Here is a 14816-nt window from a genome sequence, read left to right as displayed (position 1 = left end):
GCGGCCGGGGGTCCGGCTGGCGTCACCCGGCCCCGCGGGGGACGGGGACACGGCCCGGCGGGGGGGACAAGAAACACCGGCAGCAGGGACAGGCAGCAGCGGCAGCAGCCAGTCCGTGTGCCAACCCCGGCACACGCCTCGTCCCCGAGGACATGGGATAACGACCCCAGTCCCTGCTCCAGCAGCCTGGCCCCCGGCCCCCAAGCTCCAGCAATCCTATCTCCACGTTCTCTGGGCTCCAGAAGCGCTGTTCCCTTGTCCCCACATCCCCTGGGCTTCGGTATCCTTGTCTCTGTGTCCCCAATGTCCCCCGGTCCCCTGGGCACTGGCAGTGCCATGTCCCCATCCCCAGATTCCAGCAGCCCCATCACCACATCCCCGCATCCCTCGGGCTCCAGAATGTCCCTGTGTCCCCCAGGCTCTGACATCCATGTCCCCGCGTCCCCAGGGCTCCGGCAGCCCCATCCCCACGTCCCCCGTCCCCCTCACCAGACTCGAGGGCACTGTCGGGGTCGCAGCCGTCATCGGGCTCCCCGTCGGAGCTGTCACCCCCTCCCATGCCACTCTCCAGGTGGGACTGCACGATGCGCTGCACCGCTGGGGAGACGCCGGTGTCAGGGGGGAACTGGGGGCACTGGGAGCACCGGGGTGTCCCCCCAGTCCCCCCGCTGTCCCCGCGCCCCCCGCGGGCGGTACCTTTGAGCGAGGGCGGGGTGTAGGCACACGGGTTGGTCCTCTTTGGTTTGAGCAGGCAGCCCTCGCCCGAGCGCTGCGGGGGAAGCGGTGTCGGGATGGGGGGGCCTGGTGTCCCCACGGGGGTCACCGCGGCCCCGGGAGAGCCGGGAACCCCCTGGCGAGGTGGGGGGCTGCGATGGGGCTCTCGCGATGGGGACCGAAGGCTGACACCCACCCCATGCCCAGCAATGAGGATCCTGCTAAGGGGATGTGGCAGTGGGGACAGGGAGTTGGGGACACCATGATGGGACCCTGCGTTGGGGACCTCGCATTGGGGGTGGGGTACTGGGGACACCGTCCTGAGGACCCCTCCATGGGGACCCTGTCATGGGGGTCCTATGCTGGGGACCCCCATTGTGGGGACACTGCCGTGAGGACGTGGCATTGGGGTCCCCACTATGGGGACATTGCCTTGGGGACGTGATTTTGAGGTTCGCCTGTTGGTGACCCTGTTACGGAGACCTTCTATTCGGGACCCCACCATGGGGATGTGGCACTGGGGACACAGTACTGGGGACACTGGGGGGGTGACCCCGCCACGGTCACGCGCTGGTTTGCACCGCGGCCAAACTCCACAGCCTGGCTCGGCTCCATGTCCCCATCCCGTGTCCCCGTCCCCGGCGCTGGCGCCGTGTGCCCGTGCCGGGAAGGAGCCGATAAGCTCCGGGCGCCGGGGCTGGGCCCCGATAACCCCCCCGGGGGACAAGGGACGGGGGAGCGGGGCTGTGGCGGGGGTCCCGGCGCCCACTCACCTGGTAGGGCAGATTCTCGTCCTCTGTGTCAGCGGCGCCGGGGAGAGAGGGGTGAGCGGGACACCGGCACCGAGCGGAGCTGAACAGGGCCCTGCCCACCCTCGGACCCCCCTCCAGGAGTTTCCCTACCCGCCGGAGACCCGCGTCCCCTCCCTGCCATCCCCTTCCTTATGTGGCACCCCGTCCCCTCCCTGCCACCGTCTTGCTTCCCAGATATCCCATTCCACAGGTGACACTACATCCCACCCCCCACCACGTCCCCTCCCTGCCACCGTGTCCCAGACATGCCACACCGTGTGACAGACACCGTGTCCCATCCCAGACATGCCACACCGTGTGTGACAGACACCATGTCCCATCCCAGACATGCCACACCGTGTGTGACAGACACCATGTCCCATCCCTGCCACCGCCCCCCGTCCCTGGACCGGACATCCCCTGCCCCGTGTCCCGCCCGTACCCCGCTCACCTGGTGAGGAGTGTTCGGAGAGCTGGAAGAGCATGGCCGGCGTGGGCCTCCGCCGGCGGATCTGGGGCACAGCGGGGTGTCACCGGCTGGGGACGCCCCGGGTCCCCCTGTCCCCTGCCCTGCGCCCCAGGGACAGGTGTCTGCACGTGTGTGAGCGTGTGTGCGCCTGTGGGTGCAGGGCCACGAGCCCACCCGGCGCGGGGTCCCCGGGGTGTCCTCAGTGCGTCCCAGCCCCATGAGAGCCCCAGACCAGCTCCTCCCGGGGGCTCTGGGTCCGGCGTGTGCTGGGGACGTCCCCTCGGATCAGGGACAACGCGTGGGGGTGGCTGCACCGACTCCCAGCGTGTCCCGTCCCCTTCATCCCAACCCTGTCTTCCTCCTGTGCCCTCTCTCTCATCCCTTCCCTGCTCTCCTGTGCCATCCCTGTCCCTGTCCCTGTCCCTGTCCTGTCCCCCGGCACAACTCTTCCTGCTCGGGACGCAGCTTCCACGGGGACCTTGGAGCTCTCTCGTCTGTCCCCCTCTCTCCCACCTCCCGTCCCTTTCGGTGTCCCCCACGCAGTCCCGTCCGGTCTGTCCCTCCCGTCCCATGCCCTGCCCTCTCCGATCCCCCTCGCCCTGCCGGTCCCATCCTCTCCCTGCTGTCCCCCCTGTCCCTTCCGATCTCCTCCCGGATCCATCCCCTCCCTCCCTCTGTCCCCTCCCACCTCCCCCTTGTCCCATCCCATCTGTCCCAACGCATCCCCCCCGTCCCCTCTGTCCCTTCCATCCCCTGCCTTGTCCCCTCTGTCCCCTCCGATCCCTCTCGTCCTGCTCTCCCGCTCCCATCCCGTCCCTCTTGTCCCCTCCGATCCCCCTTGTCCCATCCCCTGCCTTGTCCCCTCTGTCCCCTCCGATCCCTCTCGTCCTGCTCTCCCGCTCCCATCCCGTCCCTCTTGTCGCCTCAGATCCCCCTTGTCCCATCCCCTCCCTCCTGTCCCGCTCTGTCCCCATCCCGTCCCCAGTGTCCCCGTCCTTCCCCGCCTCCCTCCTGCGGCTCTCCCGCGTCCCCCTCCCGTCCCACACGGTCATCCCGGGGGTCCCTCCGTGCCCGGAGGTCACCGGCAGCGCTTGGCCCTGGCCGAGAGGAGGGACCCCCGGGGTGTCCCCGCTCCCCGCCCTCACCATCTCCACGGCGCGGGGGTCCAGGTTGCTGGGGGGGGCCGGCACGGAGAACTGGATCTTCTTGCGCTCCTTGGGGTCCATGGCCTTGGCCGGGAGTCACCGGAGCCGGGGGGGGTCTCTGGCACCGGTACCGAGCGGAGTTCGGTGGCACCCGGGGCTCGGTACGGCGAGGAATGAGAGTGGCGGGAGGTGGGGAAGGCAGAGCCGGTGAGGAGGAGGAGGAGGAGGAGGAAGGAGAGGGAGGGAGGACACGTCTTCCTACCAGGCGCTGAATTATTCATCCCCCCCTCCCCGGGCAGGGGGGCTGAGGCCGCGGTAATGAGCCCTTGGGGAGCCCCCCAGGGGGTTCAGCCAACCTATGGGGGGTCCTTAACCCCTTCCCTGCCATGGGGGACCCCGCCTGCGGTGGCCGGTTGGGATGGGACAGGGACGGGTGGCTCCATGTGTGTCCCTGTCCCTTATGCCCGAGTCTCCCCAGAGGTGGGGGAGAGGGGACGGGGGGGACAGCCGCTCCCACCCCTGTGTGGGCAGCGGCAAAATTCTCCTCACCCGGCTACTCTATGCCACACGGGACGGGGACACCACTCTGGGGATCTGTGCAGGGGACATCGGTGGGGACATGGGACTCCCAAAACATCCCATCGCCTGTGTGCTGGGGGTCCCCCCACCCTCCCCTGCAGCCCCCGGGATGTCGGGGGTAGGGGGGCTGTGTCTTCAGCCAGGGTTGTGCCCACCTGCCCTGGCTCTTCCCCAGCTTTTGGAGATTTTCCCCATAGAAAACCCCACGGGACACAAAATGTTCCCCTGGGGAAGCGGGGGCTCATCCCCCAGGGCAACGCTGGGCACCAGGGCTGCACAGCCCAGGCAGGGAGCGGGGGACATCGAGGGCACCTCTCCTGCCCCACTGAAGGGCCACAGCCAGGGGGTCCCCAGGCAGGGGGACAGCGGGGTCGCCAGCAGCCGGAGCGCTGGCTCGTCCCCTCCTGGGATGTCCCGGGGCGGTGTCGGTGGAAGCCGCCTCTGAGCAGGAACGAGGAAGGGGGAGCTGGGAACTGGCTCCGTCCCCCGGATCTCCCGGTGCTCCAACGGCTGCGGGTGGCCGTGGGCCAGCAGCCACCGCTCCAGCAAAATATTTACCCGAGTGGCACCGAGCCATGGACCAGCCTCCCGCCCGCCCGGCACCACGCGGCAAAGCTCGGCAAAACACGGCACAGCCCGGCTCTGGGTGACTAATCTTGGCTCTGGGTGGCAAATCTCGGCTCTGGGTGGCAAATCTCGGCTCTGAGTGGCAAAGCCCAGCTCTAGGTGACAAAGTCCAGCTCTGGGTGACAAATCTTGGGTCTGCGTGACAAATCTTGGCTCTGTGTGACAAAGCCGGGCTCTGGGTGACAAAACCTAGCTCTTGGTGACAAACTTATACCTGTGGCAGTGACCACTCAGGTGGGGACAAATCAGGGACAGGCTCCGTCAGAGCCCAGTGTCCTCACGGAGACCAAACTCTGGGGACAAAGTGAGGGGTCCCTCGGTCACCCTGTGCCGGGTGATCCCGTGCCAGGTTCTGAGCATCGTCCCCATCCCGGGACCGGAGTCGTTATGGCAACAGGTTCCCGGGCTCCATCCCGCTGCTGTTCCCGCTTCTCCCACCCACGAAGACGCCGTGTGAGGGGGTGGCCGGGCCCCCTCCCCTCGCTGCGCTGCGGCAGCGCCAGCACCCGCAGCCCCCCGGGATCGGCACGCGCCGCCCGCGCCCGCGCCCACGCACCGTCACCCGCGGGTGGCACCTGCAGCGTGGCACGGGGGGGCCACACCGGGCCCGGAACACGGGGGCACCTTCCAGGCACACGTGTGGCACACATGGCCCCGTTCGTCGCCGGGACGGCACCGTGGGCACCCCGTGCCGTGCCCGTCCCCGTGCCGTGCCCGTCCCCGTGCCCGTGCCGCGGTGCCGCGGGGGCTGCAGCTCCGCGCAGCAGCGAATCCTCCCGCAGAGGGAGTAAAAATAGCAGCAGGTTGAGGGAAGAAGCGCTCGCCCCCCGCCAGCGGGCACCGGCGAGGAGCAGGAGCCTGCGCCCACCGCGGAGCCGTGGGGACGGACGTGGCGCGGTGTCCCGGGGGCAGAGGGTGTGGGGATGGACCTGCGTGGGGACAAGATGGGGACAGAGCTGGGGACGGAGTGTTGTGGTGGTGGGGTGCAGCAGGGAGCGAGCGTCGTGGGGACAGGGTGCCACGGGGACAGGGTGGCGATGGAGCACCATGGGGACAGGGTGTGCTGGGGGTGGAGCACCCTGGGGACAGGGTCCCGTGAGGACGAAGTGTCCCAGGGATGGGGACAGGCTGTGCTGGAGATGGAGCACCGCGGGGACAGGGTCCCGTGAGGACGAAGTGTCCCTGTGACGGAGCATGGTGGGGACAGGGTGTGGAGGGGACAGTGTTGTGGCGCATCAGGGACGCAGGATTGTGGGGGACAGGGCGCCACGGGGACAGGACCTGACTGGGGCAGGGCCTTGCGGGGACAGCGCATCGTGGGGACAAACACACCGGGACGATGGCACGGTCCAAGGGTGAGTGTCGGGGGGGCGGGGCCTGTGCACTGAGGGGGCGTGGCCACAGGATGGGCGGGGGTCGGCTCGGGGGTGCCGGGACCCCCTCCCAGCTCCCCTCAGCCCGGTATCCCCGCCCGGCCCCGTGGGGGTGTCCCTCACCCCGCTCCGGTGTGTCCCCTCCCAGCTCCCCCTGGGCAGAGCCCCCCGAGAACCCCCCAGCACCCCAAGACCCCCGGTGGGTGCCGCCGCCCCCCAGGAGCTGCAGCGGGGGCGGCGGGTGGGGGCCGGTGCTCCCCTGGGTGCAGAGGAGATGCCGGGAGTGGGAACACGCGTGGGAGCAGAGCACGCGTGGGAGCCCGAGGGGGCGGTGGGAGAAGGGGGGGGGTACGCAAGGGGCTTAACCCCTTCGCTGCCGGGAACCCCCCCAGCGACCACCCTGGGGGGCTGCAGAGGGAACGGGGACCTGGGAGGGACCTTTCCTAAATGGGGCTTCATGGGGGGCTGGGGAAGGGGCACCCACTGCGCTGTTCAGGGTCACTGGGCAGCACTGGGGGGTGCCATGGGGAAACTGAGGCACTGCCCGGCGCTGGCAGGACTGGGGGGCTGCACCCCTATAGCCCACCGCGATCGGGGGGCTCCAATCCCACGTCTTTAGCATTATGGGGGGTGGTCTGCAGAACCCTATCCCAGGAAAAGTGTGGGGGCTCCAAGGCTGGCCCGAGGAGGGTTTGTGTCCCTGAATTCCCTGGATTCCCGGCAGGATGGAGTATTGTGTCCCCACACCAAGCACGACGAGGAGGAGCCGCACCCCTGAACCCCCAGCAGGGTGGGCAGGGGGCTGCGTTCCCCCGGCCGCCCCTGGCTGTGCCCGGTCCCGGTGCCATCGGTGCCCTCACCAGCCCCGTGTGCCCGTGGGCTCCGCGGCACGCGGTGGCAGATGTCACTGCCGACGCTGGCATGGCCAGCCTGGCACGGCCACCGGGGCTGGCACGGCAGCGTGGGCCGGGCAGCGGCTCAAGGGCTTTGGCACAGGGTGGCCGGAGCGGAGCCGTCCTGGTTGGCAGCCACCGGCCACCGGCCCGTGCCGAGCCTCGCACCCACACCGTGGGGTGGGATTGGGGGCTGGGGGCACTGGGGGGTCCTGAGACAACCCCCGGGGTGGGCACCCACCCAAGGAGGGCTGTGCTGCTTTGGGGGGGTTCATGCCCGGTGCCAGGGTGTGCACGAGGTCAAGCCTCGGACGGGAGAACTTTGTGGGGGAATACCGGGAGGATAAAGGGTGAATGGGGCGTGGGCAAGTCTGGGGGGGTTCCAGGAGGGAAGGGGTGCAATGCTGAGGCTCGGAGAGGCAGCCCGGGGGTCTCCTCTGCTTGGGGGACATCACGTGCCTCAGTTTACCCACCTGTAGCACGAGGCCTCTACAGGCTGAAGCCTCACCCGCTCCCTTCCCTGCGGAGGTGGGACACCAAGGGAGCCCAAAACTCATCCTGGTGCCCCCCCGGATCCCTGCCAGGGTGGGCTGAAGGGGGGGCTCCCAGCCCCACTCCCCCTACTCCCATCTCTGACCCCCCCCGGGGGGGTCCCGGCCGCCAGCACAGACCAGTTTGCTGCCTCCATTCCCAGAAGAAAGAATAAAGTTAAAACATCTGTTAATTTATAAACCAATTTAACCATGACTGGTTAATAAATAGCTTCCAGCTGGCACCCCCACCCCGCGCCGGGCGAGGGGGGCCAGGGGGGCACAGCCGGGCTCGCCACTCTCCCGCAGCCCCCCGGGGTCATTGTCACTTGTCCCCGTGGAGGTGCGGGGGTGTCCCCGGGGACTCAACGGGGAGAGCCCGGTGCCTGCGGGGAGGGGACACGGCCATGGTGCCTGGCACAGGGGGGTCCCAGAGGGACACAGGGGACCGTGTGATGCCCACGGGGGGGCTCCGGTCATGCAGGGGGGGGTCGGGGATGTGGGGACACGGTGAGGGGGGGTTCCCTGCTGCCAGGGGGGTGTTTGGGTACGGGAGGAGGGAACAAGGAAGGAGGAGCCTGGCTGTGTGTGGATGTGTGTGTGTGCCAGGGACGGGCACGCGTGTGCTCACGTGTGTGCCAGAGATGTTCATGCGTGTGCATCCGTGTGTGCATCCGTGTGTGGGGCAGGGCTGTGCCGTCCACAGCCCCCACACATCCCCACACCCCAGCGGGGTCCTGCGGGGACCCCCCATCTCTCCTGCCGTCTGCACGGATCCGTGGGCTGGTGATGTGTCCCTGGGCCTATGGAGCACCATCCTTGCTGCACACGGATCCAGGATGGGAAAGGGCCCGACCCCGGCACTGGGGGGTCCCCATTCCTGTCCCACACCCCCTCTCCGGAGGCTGTGGGTGGAGGTGCAAGGGCGTGAGCCCCTCGCCGTCCGCGGCGCCCCGACACGTGTCGCAATAGTAATGTAATTTGTCCGTTAACAATGGGCAGCTTGAGGTTTATATTTAATTACACCGATCGCACCAACCTGAACTCACCCTTATTCATCAATAATGCATGGGTTTGTGTTTATCGCTGCTTAATTAATCTGTGCTTACGACAATTAAAGGCTCGCAAAATCCCCCAAGGTGGCAGCGGGGAGCGGCTGCGCCGAGCTGGCGCGAGCGCGGCGCCGGCGTGGTGGCGGTGCCAGCCTGGTCGTGGTGCCAGTGTGGTCACCCTGAGAGCGTGGTCACTGTGCTGGCATGGTCACAGTGCCAGCGTGGTGGCAGTGCCAGCCTGGTCGTGGTGCCAGCATGGTCACCCTGAGAGCGTGGTCACTGTGCTGGCATGGTCACAGTGCCAGAGTGGTGGCGGTGCCAGCCTGGTCGTGGTGCCAGCATGGTCACCCTGAGAGCGTGGTCACTGTGCTGGCACGGTCACGGTGCTGGCGTGGTGGCGGTGCCAGAGCGAGCACGGTGCCAATGTGGTCGCTGTGATGGTGCGGTCACCGTGTTGGCGTGTGGTGGCATCTGGTCACTGTGCCGGTGTGGTCACAGTCGTGATGCTGGCACGGTCACAGTGCCAGTCTGGTGGCAGTGTTGGTGTGGTCACAGTGGTGATGCTGGCACAATCATGGTGGCAGTGTGGTCACGGTGCCAGTCTGGTGGCAGTGTTGGTGTGGTCACCGTTGTGGCGTGGTCACCGTGCCAGTGCAGCAGCGGTGCCCGGTCAGAGCCCACCCGGCTGCCAAGCAGGGTGACCCCACCGGGTACCCCATCCTTCAGTGCCAGGAGGGGTCTGACACCACCAGGCGAGGCAAGACCCCCCCACACTGGGGTGCAGCGTGGGGACCAGCCTGTCCTCCCTGCCTCAGTTTCCCCACGAGGAAACCACCGAGCCCACCACATCCATCACCCCCCTCACATCACACGCCCCCAAACCACCCCTATTCCTCCTCCCCGGTGCTTTTCCCCAATTTTGCCTTTCCCCGCCCACTCTGCACGCCCTGACCCCCTCGCTGCGGTGGGGCCGGGGGGGCCGGTGCCCCCCACGCCGTGCCAGGCCAGCTCTGTCCCTTTAAGTGCGGTGGCGCGGCTGTCCCGGATCAGCCGGAGCGCCTATTAAATTTTTATGCGAAGTGTAAATGGGCCAGGTCTCCAGCTTCCCGCTCCCTCCGAATGATTTATTACTCGCAAATACCACAGAACTAATTAGTATAGTAATTAATTAATACGAATTTGCATATTTGCATGTGCAATTAGTGCAGTGGAGTGATTACTCTGAAAATGAGAAGTTGGGCCTGTCAGATGGGAGTGTGAACTGGAGTGGAAAAGCCTCGTGAAAATGATCCCGGGCGGCGGCGGCGGCACCGGGCACGAGGCGGCACCGGGCGGGCGGCGGCACCGGCGAGGCCCCGTGTGGGGTTTGGGGGGCTCAGCCCCCGGGTCACCCCCTTTCCCCCATCCCATCCCAGCCCGGGTCCCCGAGCCATGGGGACCGCTCCATCCCTCGGCCATCTCCATGGCGACTCGCTGTGCCAGGCGCATCGCCATGGCAACGGGCCGGGCCACGCAGCCTCGCCATGGCGACTGTCGTCATCGCGCTCTGTCGCCATGGAGACCCTCCCCATCTCCCCAAATCCACTCCCTGCCGGGCTCCCCCCAGCTCGGGGCTGGGGTGGGGGCGCTGCTTCTCGGGGTGGGGGTCTCCAAAGGCACCCGGGAGGTGGGATGGGGGTCCCCAGGGATTGGAGCACCCGGGGATGGCGGGAGCACCCCAGGGTGCCCCTCACCGGGGTCCCCGGGGCTGGTGGGAGCGGCTGAGCTGTGCGATGGCAGCGCTGGAGCCGCTCCCGAGGGATGTGACCTGAGGCTCCGGGGGATGCGGCTTGGCACCCCCAGCCCCTTGGCCTTTGTCCCTGGTGCCACCCAGGTGTCCCTTCACCTGTGTCCACCCGTCTGGCTGAGGCCTGACACACTCAGTGCACTGCCGGGAGGGCCACCCACTGCCTGTCCCTGCTTTTGGGGGGCGATGGAGGGAGCCACGGCCACGGGCAGCCCTCACCACCCCCCGTGTGCCGCATCCCCCCAGCACCGGGCCCTGGCAGCCCCCCGAAACGGGCCCTGGCAGCTGCCATCTGCCACGGTGGCACCGCCAGTGTGGGACCCCCGACCCGCCACGGTGGCCATGGTGAGGCTGCTGTGGCCAGTCCTGCAGCCTGATGATGTCACAGAGCGGTTGTGATGTCATAGACCTTTGTGACGTCATCAGGCTGGCCTTGTTACCTCAGCAACAGCCAGCTCTGCTGGTGGCACAATGGCAGCACTGGCTTGGGGTCCCTTGTCCCAGCCCCCTCACCGTCCCCAAAGGACATTTGACCCCCTCAGGTGACAGAGGAGCGTGGGGCAGGGGGTGTAAGTCCCCTGTGTCCCCACCCCGTGATCATCTGTCCTCAGCGCCACACGGAGCCGCGGCTCTGGCAGTTTCCCACTGGGCAATTCCCAGGTGTCATTTTCCTAATTAACAACGTGTGGCTTAAAGAGCACTTGTCAAGTCCCTGGCCTGTGTGTGAGTGTGGGGGCCAGGCTGGGGGGCCAGGCTGGGGGGCCAGGCTGGGTGACATGCTGGGGACACAGGCTGGGTGACATGTTGGGGACACAGGCAGGGGTTATGAGCAGGAATTTGGATGCCCTGGGAGCAGGATCCAGTGGGTGAAGCAGCCACAGCACAGCCCCAGGGCTGGCACAGCATCTCCCCATCCTCCTCTGGCAGAAGATGAAGGAGTTCCCAAAACCCCCCTGATGCCAGTTCAGCCAGGGCCCCCCCTCTCTTCCCTCAGCTCCCTCCTCCATCAGCTTCCTCCTCCTCCCAAGCTCCCCACCCATGACCCTGCAGTCACCACTGCAGGGACATTTAGGGACACGGGGACAGGCAGGGCACCACCCACCCCTCCCCATCCCCCAGAGCCCCCCACCCGCAGCTGGGGCCCTGCTCACCCGGTGACTGGAGGATGCCCAGGGATGGGTCCTACGAGGGAGGAGCTGCTCCAGGGACCCGGCCCGAAGGCAGCGAGGACAAGGACGGGGACAGGGATGGGGACAGGGATGGGCTCAGCTCCTGCTCCCGCTGCTCTCCTCCCCTCAGTGACATTCCCGGCGGTGGCTCCGCCGCACGTTAGCGCATCCATCTCTCCCCAGCCTTCACCTCCCAGAAATATTGCAGTGCAGAGCCGGCTCCATCTGGCAGCGGCCCCCGCCTCCCCCCGCCACCGCTCGCGGGGAGATGCCGGAGCCGGATCCATCGCTCGGGCCCCGCACGGATCGGCCTCGCCGAGGGGCAGCAGGGACCCCCCCGGCCATGGGGGACAGCTGGGATGACCCCAGTGCCACCCCGGGGAGGGGCAGCGTGGCCTGGCCGAGGCGCTGGCCCCACGCGGGGGCTGTGGCGCCGGCTGAGCCCCGGAGAACTCGCCCCACGCGGGGCCCCTGGAGCCGCCACGGGCCCAGCTGGCTCCCAGCCGCGTCCCGGCACCACCCAGCACCCGGCTCCCACCGCCGGCTCTGCCAGCGCCGAGCTGCTTCCGTGCCCTCACCGTGTCCCTCCCCGTGGCACGTGTCCCCTGGCACCTCGGGGACGGAGCCGTCGCTGCCGCAGGCAGGGTCCCCGTCTGCATCCATCGCCTTCCTGCTGGAGGATGGATTTTGGAGGAGGAAACCAAAACTCCTCGCTGTGTGCCTGGCACCGGGGCCACCAGAGACAGAAGCGGGACCAGAGGTGGCAGTGCTGGGACAGCCGGTCCCTGCACACGAGGACCATCAGTGGGATGGGGAGCAGAGCCCTGGGGTCACTGGGACCATCTCCCCCAGCCCCCACACCCAAAAAGGCAGCACCCAGCCCTGCCCCTGCTCCCACCCTGCTCCCCAAACTGTGCCTGGTGCTGGGTTCACCTCAACCTCACCTGCCCCTGCTGCACAGGACAGCCATAATTCCCATGGGATGGATGCTGCTCATCCAGCCCCTGCTCACGTCCCTGGATGAAGCCCCTTCCCAAAGTCACACGAGGATGAGGATGGTGCCCCTGCTCTGCTCTGCCCTGTGCCATCAACGGTCACAGTGGAGGGGACAGCACAGGGACAACACCAGGATCCCACTCCTGCCCTCTCTGTGGGCCGTGTCCAGGCACAGCCCGGCCACGAGGCAGCAGTTTGGGTTTTCATCTCCCTGCTCCCCTTTCATCTCCTCTCCCCGTTTCATGTCTCCACTTTCTTCTCCCTCCAAGCTCTGCGCATGCTGATGAGCCTCACGCCGGCGCCCACCCTCGCGCTCACCGGCTGCTAATTAGGCTGTAATGGGTACACTGGGCCAGGGCCTTGCTGCTCGTCCCTGTCCCCACCCTTGTCCCCACACGGGCCAGCTCGGCCACTCACGCTGGGGCATCTCCTCGGCCTCAGGCAGAATCAGGGCCCCCACCGGTGCCCCAGGGGCCCTAAGTCTGATGCCAGGAATGGGGCACCGATGGCTTCACTGCCCTGACACCCGGGATGTGGCCACCCTCCAAGGGCTGGGTGTCCCCTGGCCTGGGGACCGATGGCAGAGGAGCGGGGGCTTACCCAGAGCGGGCTCTGACGTGCCACAGGCATCAGGTGAGGGTGGGCTCGTGGAGCACGGCGTCCCCAGCGGGTCACCCACCGGCAAAACGAAGATGGCAGCGACAGAGGGAGCTGAACGGCGCTGAGGGAAAGGGACACCTTGTGCCAGGAGGATGCCCGGGAAGCCGTGCCCAGAGTGGCACCAGCAGGGCCGGGGTGGGCCCTGCCTCCCTGCAGGCCGGCTCCAGCCCAGGTGCCATCTGCTCGGCCGCAGCCGTGAGTGACAGTCGGAGGGTTCGTGCCGGGGGGACGCTCGCCACCGGCGGAGCCCCTCTGTCACGTGCCAGCCCCGGCACCTGCACCAGGGGGAACGGGCACCGCTGATGGCCCTGGCAAAGCCCCGGTGGCCAGGCACGGCCAGCCCTTTGTGTGTGTGTGGGCACAGCCACCGCTGTCACCGTGTCCGTGTCATGTCCACGCCACCCTCGCCTAGTGTGTACGGCCAGCACGTGCTGGAGTGTGGCACCCAGCCCCTCAGGCCGGGCACATCCTGACCCCCTGGTTTTGTGGGGACAGGAGATCCAGGACACGGTGTCAGCCTCGATGGATGCGGCCAGGACCGGAGCTCCGGGTGATGGGAAGTGGCTTCTGGGGACACCGCGTGCCCATTTATGTTCTGCGGCCCAGCTGCTGCCCCAAAAGGGCAGTGGCCATTTCTGGGTGCCCAGCACTGTGGTGGGGACAGATCTGGGGACCGGAGGGTGACAGAGCCGTGAGGAGTTGCCTGACAAAGGCCTCGTTGGCTGCACCATGGCACGGCTGGGCCTCGAGATCCCACCACCACCACGGTGGGATCGGGATCCGTGGAGGCTCATCCCCCGTGTGCTGAGGGAGGCTGTGAGTGTGCAAGGGGATGTGTGTCAGTGTGTGTGCACACAGAGGGTGTGTGGGGCTGTGCCATGGGGTGCAGGGACGCTGGCGTGGCCGTGTGGCCACGGGGGTGCCAGCACGTCCATGTGCCACCCGCATGGGGACACACGGCCCCGCGGCCACCAGCCCTGCCCACACCACACCTGCAGCCCCCCGCCAGCACCGGCGTGGCCAAAGCGGGCACTGCCACCACCTCTGCCGTGCCCGGCCGCAGCCCCCAGCCCGCTCCAGGCCCTCGCCACCGCAGCCATCGCCGCTCGGCTGCTGGCTGAGGGTGGGGACGGACCTGGGCGAGCCGCCGCGGCATTTTGCGGCGAGCCGCAGATGCCAGCTCCCAGCGAGGGTCCCCGTGGCATCTCCCCCCTCACCCCAGCGCCCGCCTGTGTCCCCGCCACGCTTGGCCCAGCCGGGATGGCCGGTTTTCCCGCTGGCTCCATTGTTCCTCCCGGCCCCGCCATCGCCTGCATCTCGCCCGGGTCCCATTTTGCAGCGTGTAGGCAGAGCTGGAGATTTGGAAGAGGTTTTTTTTTTTTTTTTTTTTTTTTTTTTTTTTTTTTTTTTTTTTTTTAGAGTACAGAGTGACAGATGGCGAGTCCTCCTTCCCCAGAGAGACAAATCTCCCTGAATGCAAGCGCATGTCAATCATTAGCTCTCATGTGATAGCTCTCGCGCATGACGTGCCAACCATATGGCACTGGCAGCAGAGCTGGTACCCCCTTTGCTGGGTAGAGATGCCACTCTCGCCTCCTTTTGGATAGAGGACTGCAGGAGGCTGGAGCACCTCAAGGAGCCGCGTCCCGCTCCCAGAAGATGCTGGGAACAATGAAATAAGAATTCCTGCGGTCCGCCCGAAGGTGAGTTATGTAAGAAGTGGAGGGTTGGGAGGGCAGCGGAGGAAACTTGAATGGAGAAAAGGCAACTTCCATGTTGATTTTGTTTCTCCGCCACGTCTCGCCCTTTTTTCCCCCCGTCTTTCGTTCTCTCCCGGCCCTCGGTTCTCCCACTCCCCGCGGGTCCCGCTGATGGGGTTTTCTCCCCCCGCCGGAGCCCCCCACAAGGGGGGTTGTTGGGGTTTCGCCGCCCCCGGTCTTCCCCCCCCAGCCTGGGCACGCCCGGGGCGCCGCGGTCCCGGTGGGACGGAGCGGGCAGCGGCGGCCGAGCGGCATCAACGAAATCAGCGCGG

General features: G+C 67.4%; 2 protein-coding genes across 2 annotated transcripts in view; one reads left to right on the top strand and one right to left on the bottom strand.

Moving 5' to 3' along the window:
- Nucleotides 1-11: 11 nt before the first annotated feature.
- On the bottom strand, nt 12-3381 carry PPP1R1B (protein phosphatase 1 regulatory inhibitor subunit 1B). Its single transcript, XM_015650983.2, has 5 exons — nt 3120-3381; nt 1957-2017; nt 1488-1510; nt 697-769; nt 12-597 (listed from the first exon to the last, which is right to left on the bottom strand). The coding sequence occupies exons 1-5, from the start codon at nt 3198-3200 to the stop codon at nt 368-370; spliced, it is 468 nt and encodes a 155-aa protein (XP_015506469.1). The 5' UTR covers nt 3201-3381; the 3' UTR covers nt 12-367.
- Nucleotides 3382-14306: 10925 nt separating this feature from the next.
- Nucleotides 14307-14816, top strand: part of NEUROD2 (neuronal differentiation 2) — a 3051-nt gene continuing 2541 nt past the window's right edge. Inside the window, exon 1 of the mRNA XM_015651023.2 lies at nt 14307-14487. The gene's annotated coding sequence lies outside the window, so the exon portion shown is untranslated. The remainder of the gene's footprint in view (nt 14488-14816) is intronic.

Source organism: Parus major, chromosome 27 (genome assembly GCF_001522545.3).
Source record: "Parus major isolate Abel chromosome 27, Parus_major1.1, whole genome shotgun sequence".
Lineage (NCBI taxonomy): Eukaryota > Metazoa > Chordata > Aves > Passeriformes > Paridae > Parus > Parus major.
This window is presented reverse-complemented; position numbering and strand designations above follow the sequence as displayed.

What these genes read in the sequence shown, in the direction of transcription:
- PPP1R1B (XM_015650983.2), bottom strand. Translation starts at nt 3,200, where the DNA reads ATGGACCCCAAGGAGCGCAAGAAGATCCAGTTCTCCGTGCCGGCCCCC. An exon ending in ACCCCCGCGCCGTGGAGATG is followed by an intron (nt 2,018 to 3,119) that starts GTGAGGGCGGGG and finishes GCTGTGCCCCAG; the next exon opens with ATCCGCCGGCGGAGGCCCAC. An exon ending in CTCCGAACACTCCTCACCAG is followed by an intron (nt 1,511 to 1,956) that starts GTGAGCGGGGTA and finishes CCGCTGACACAG; the next exon opens with AGGACGAGAATCTGCCCTAC.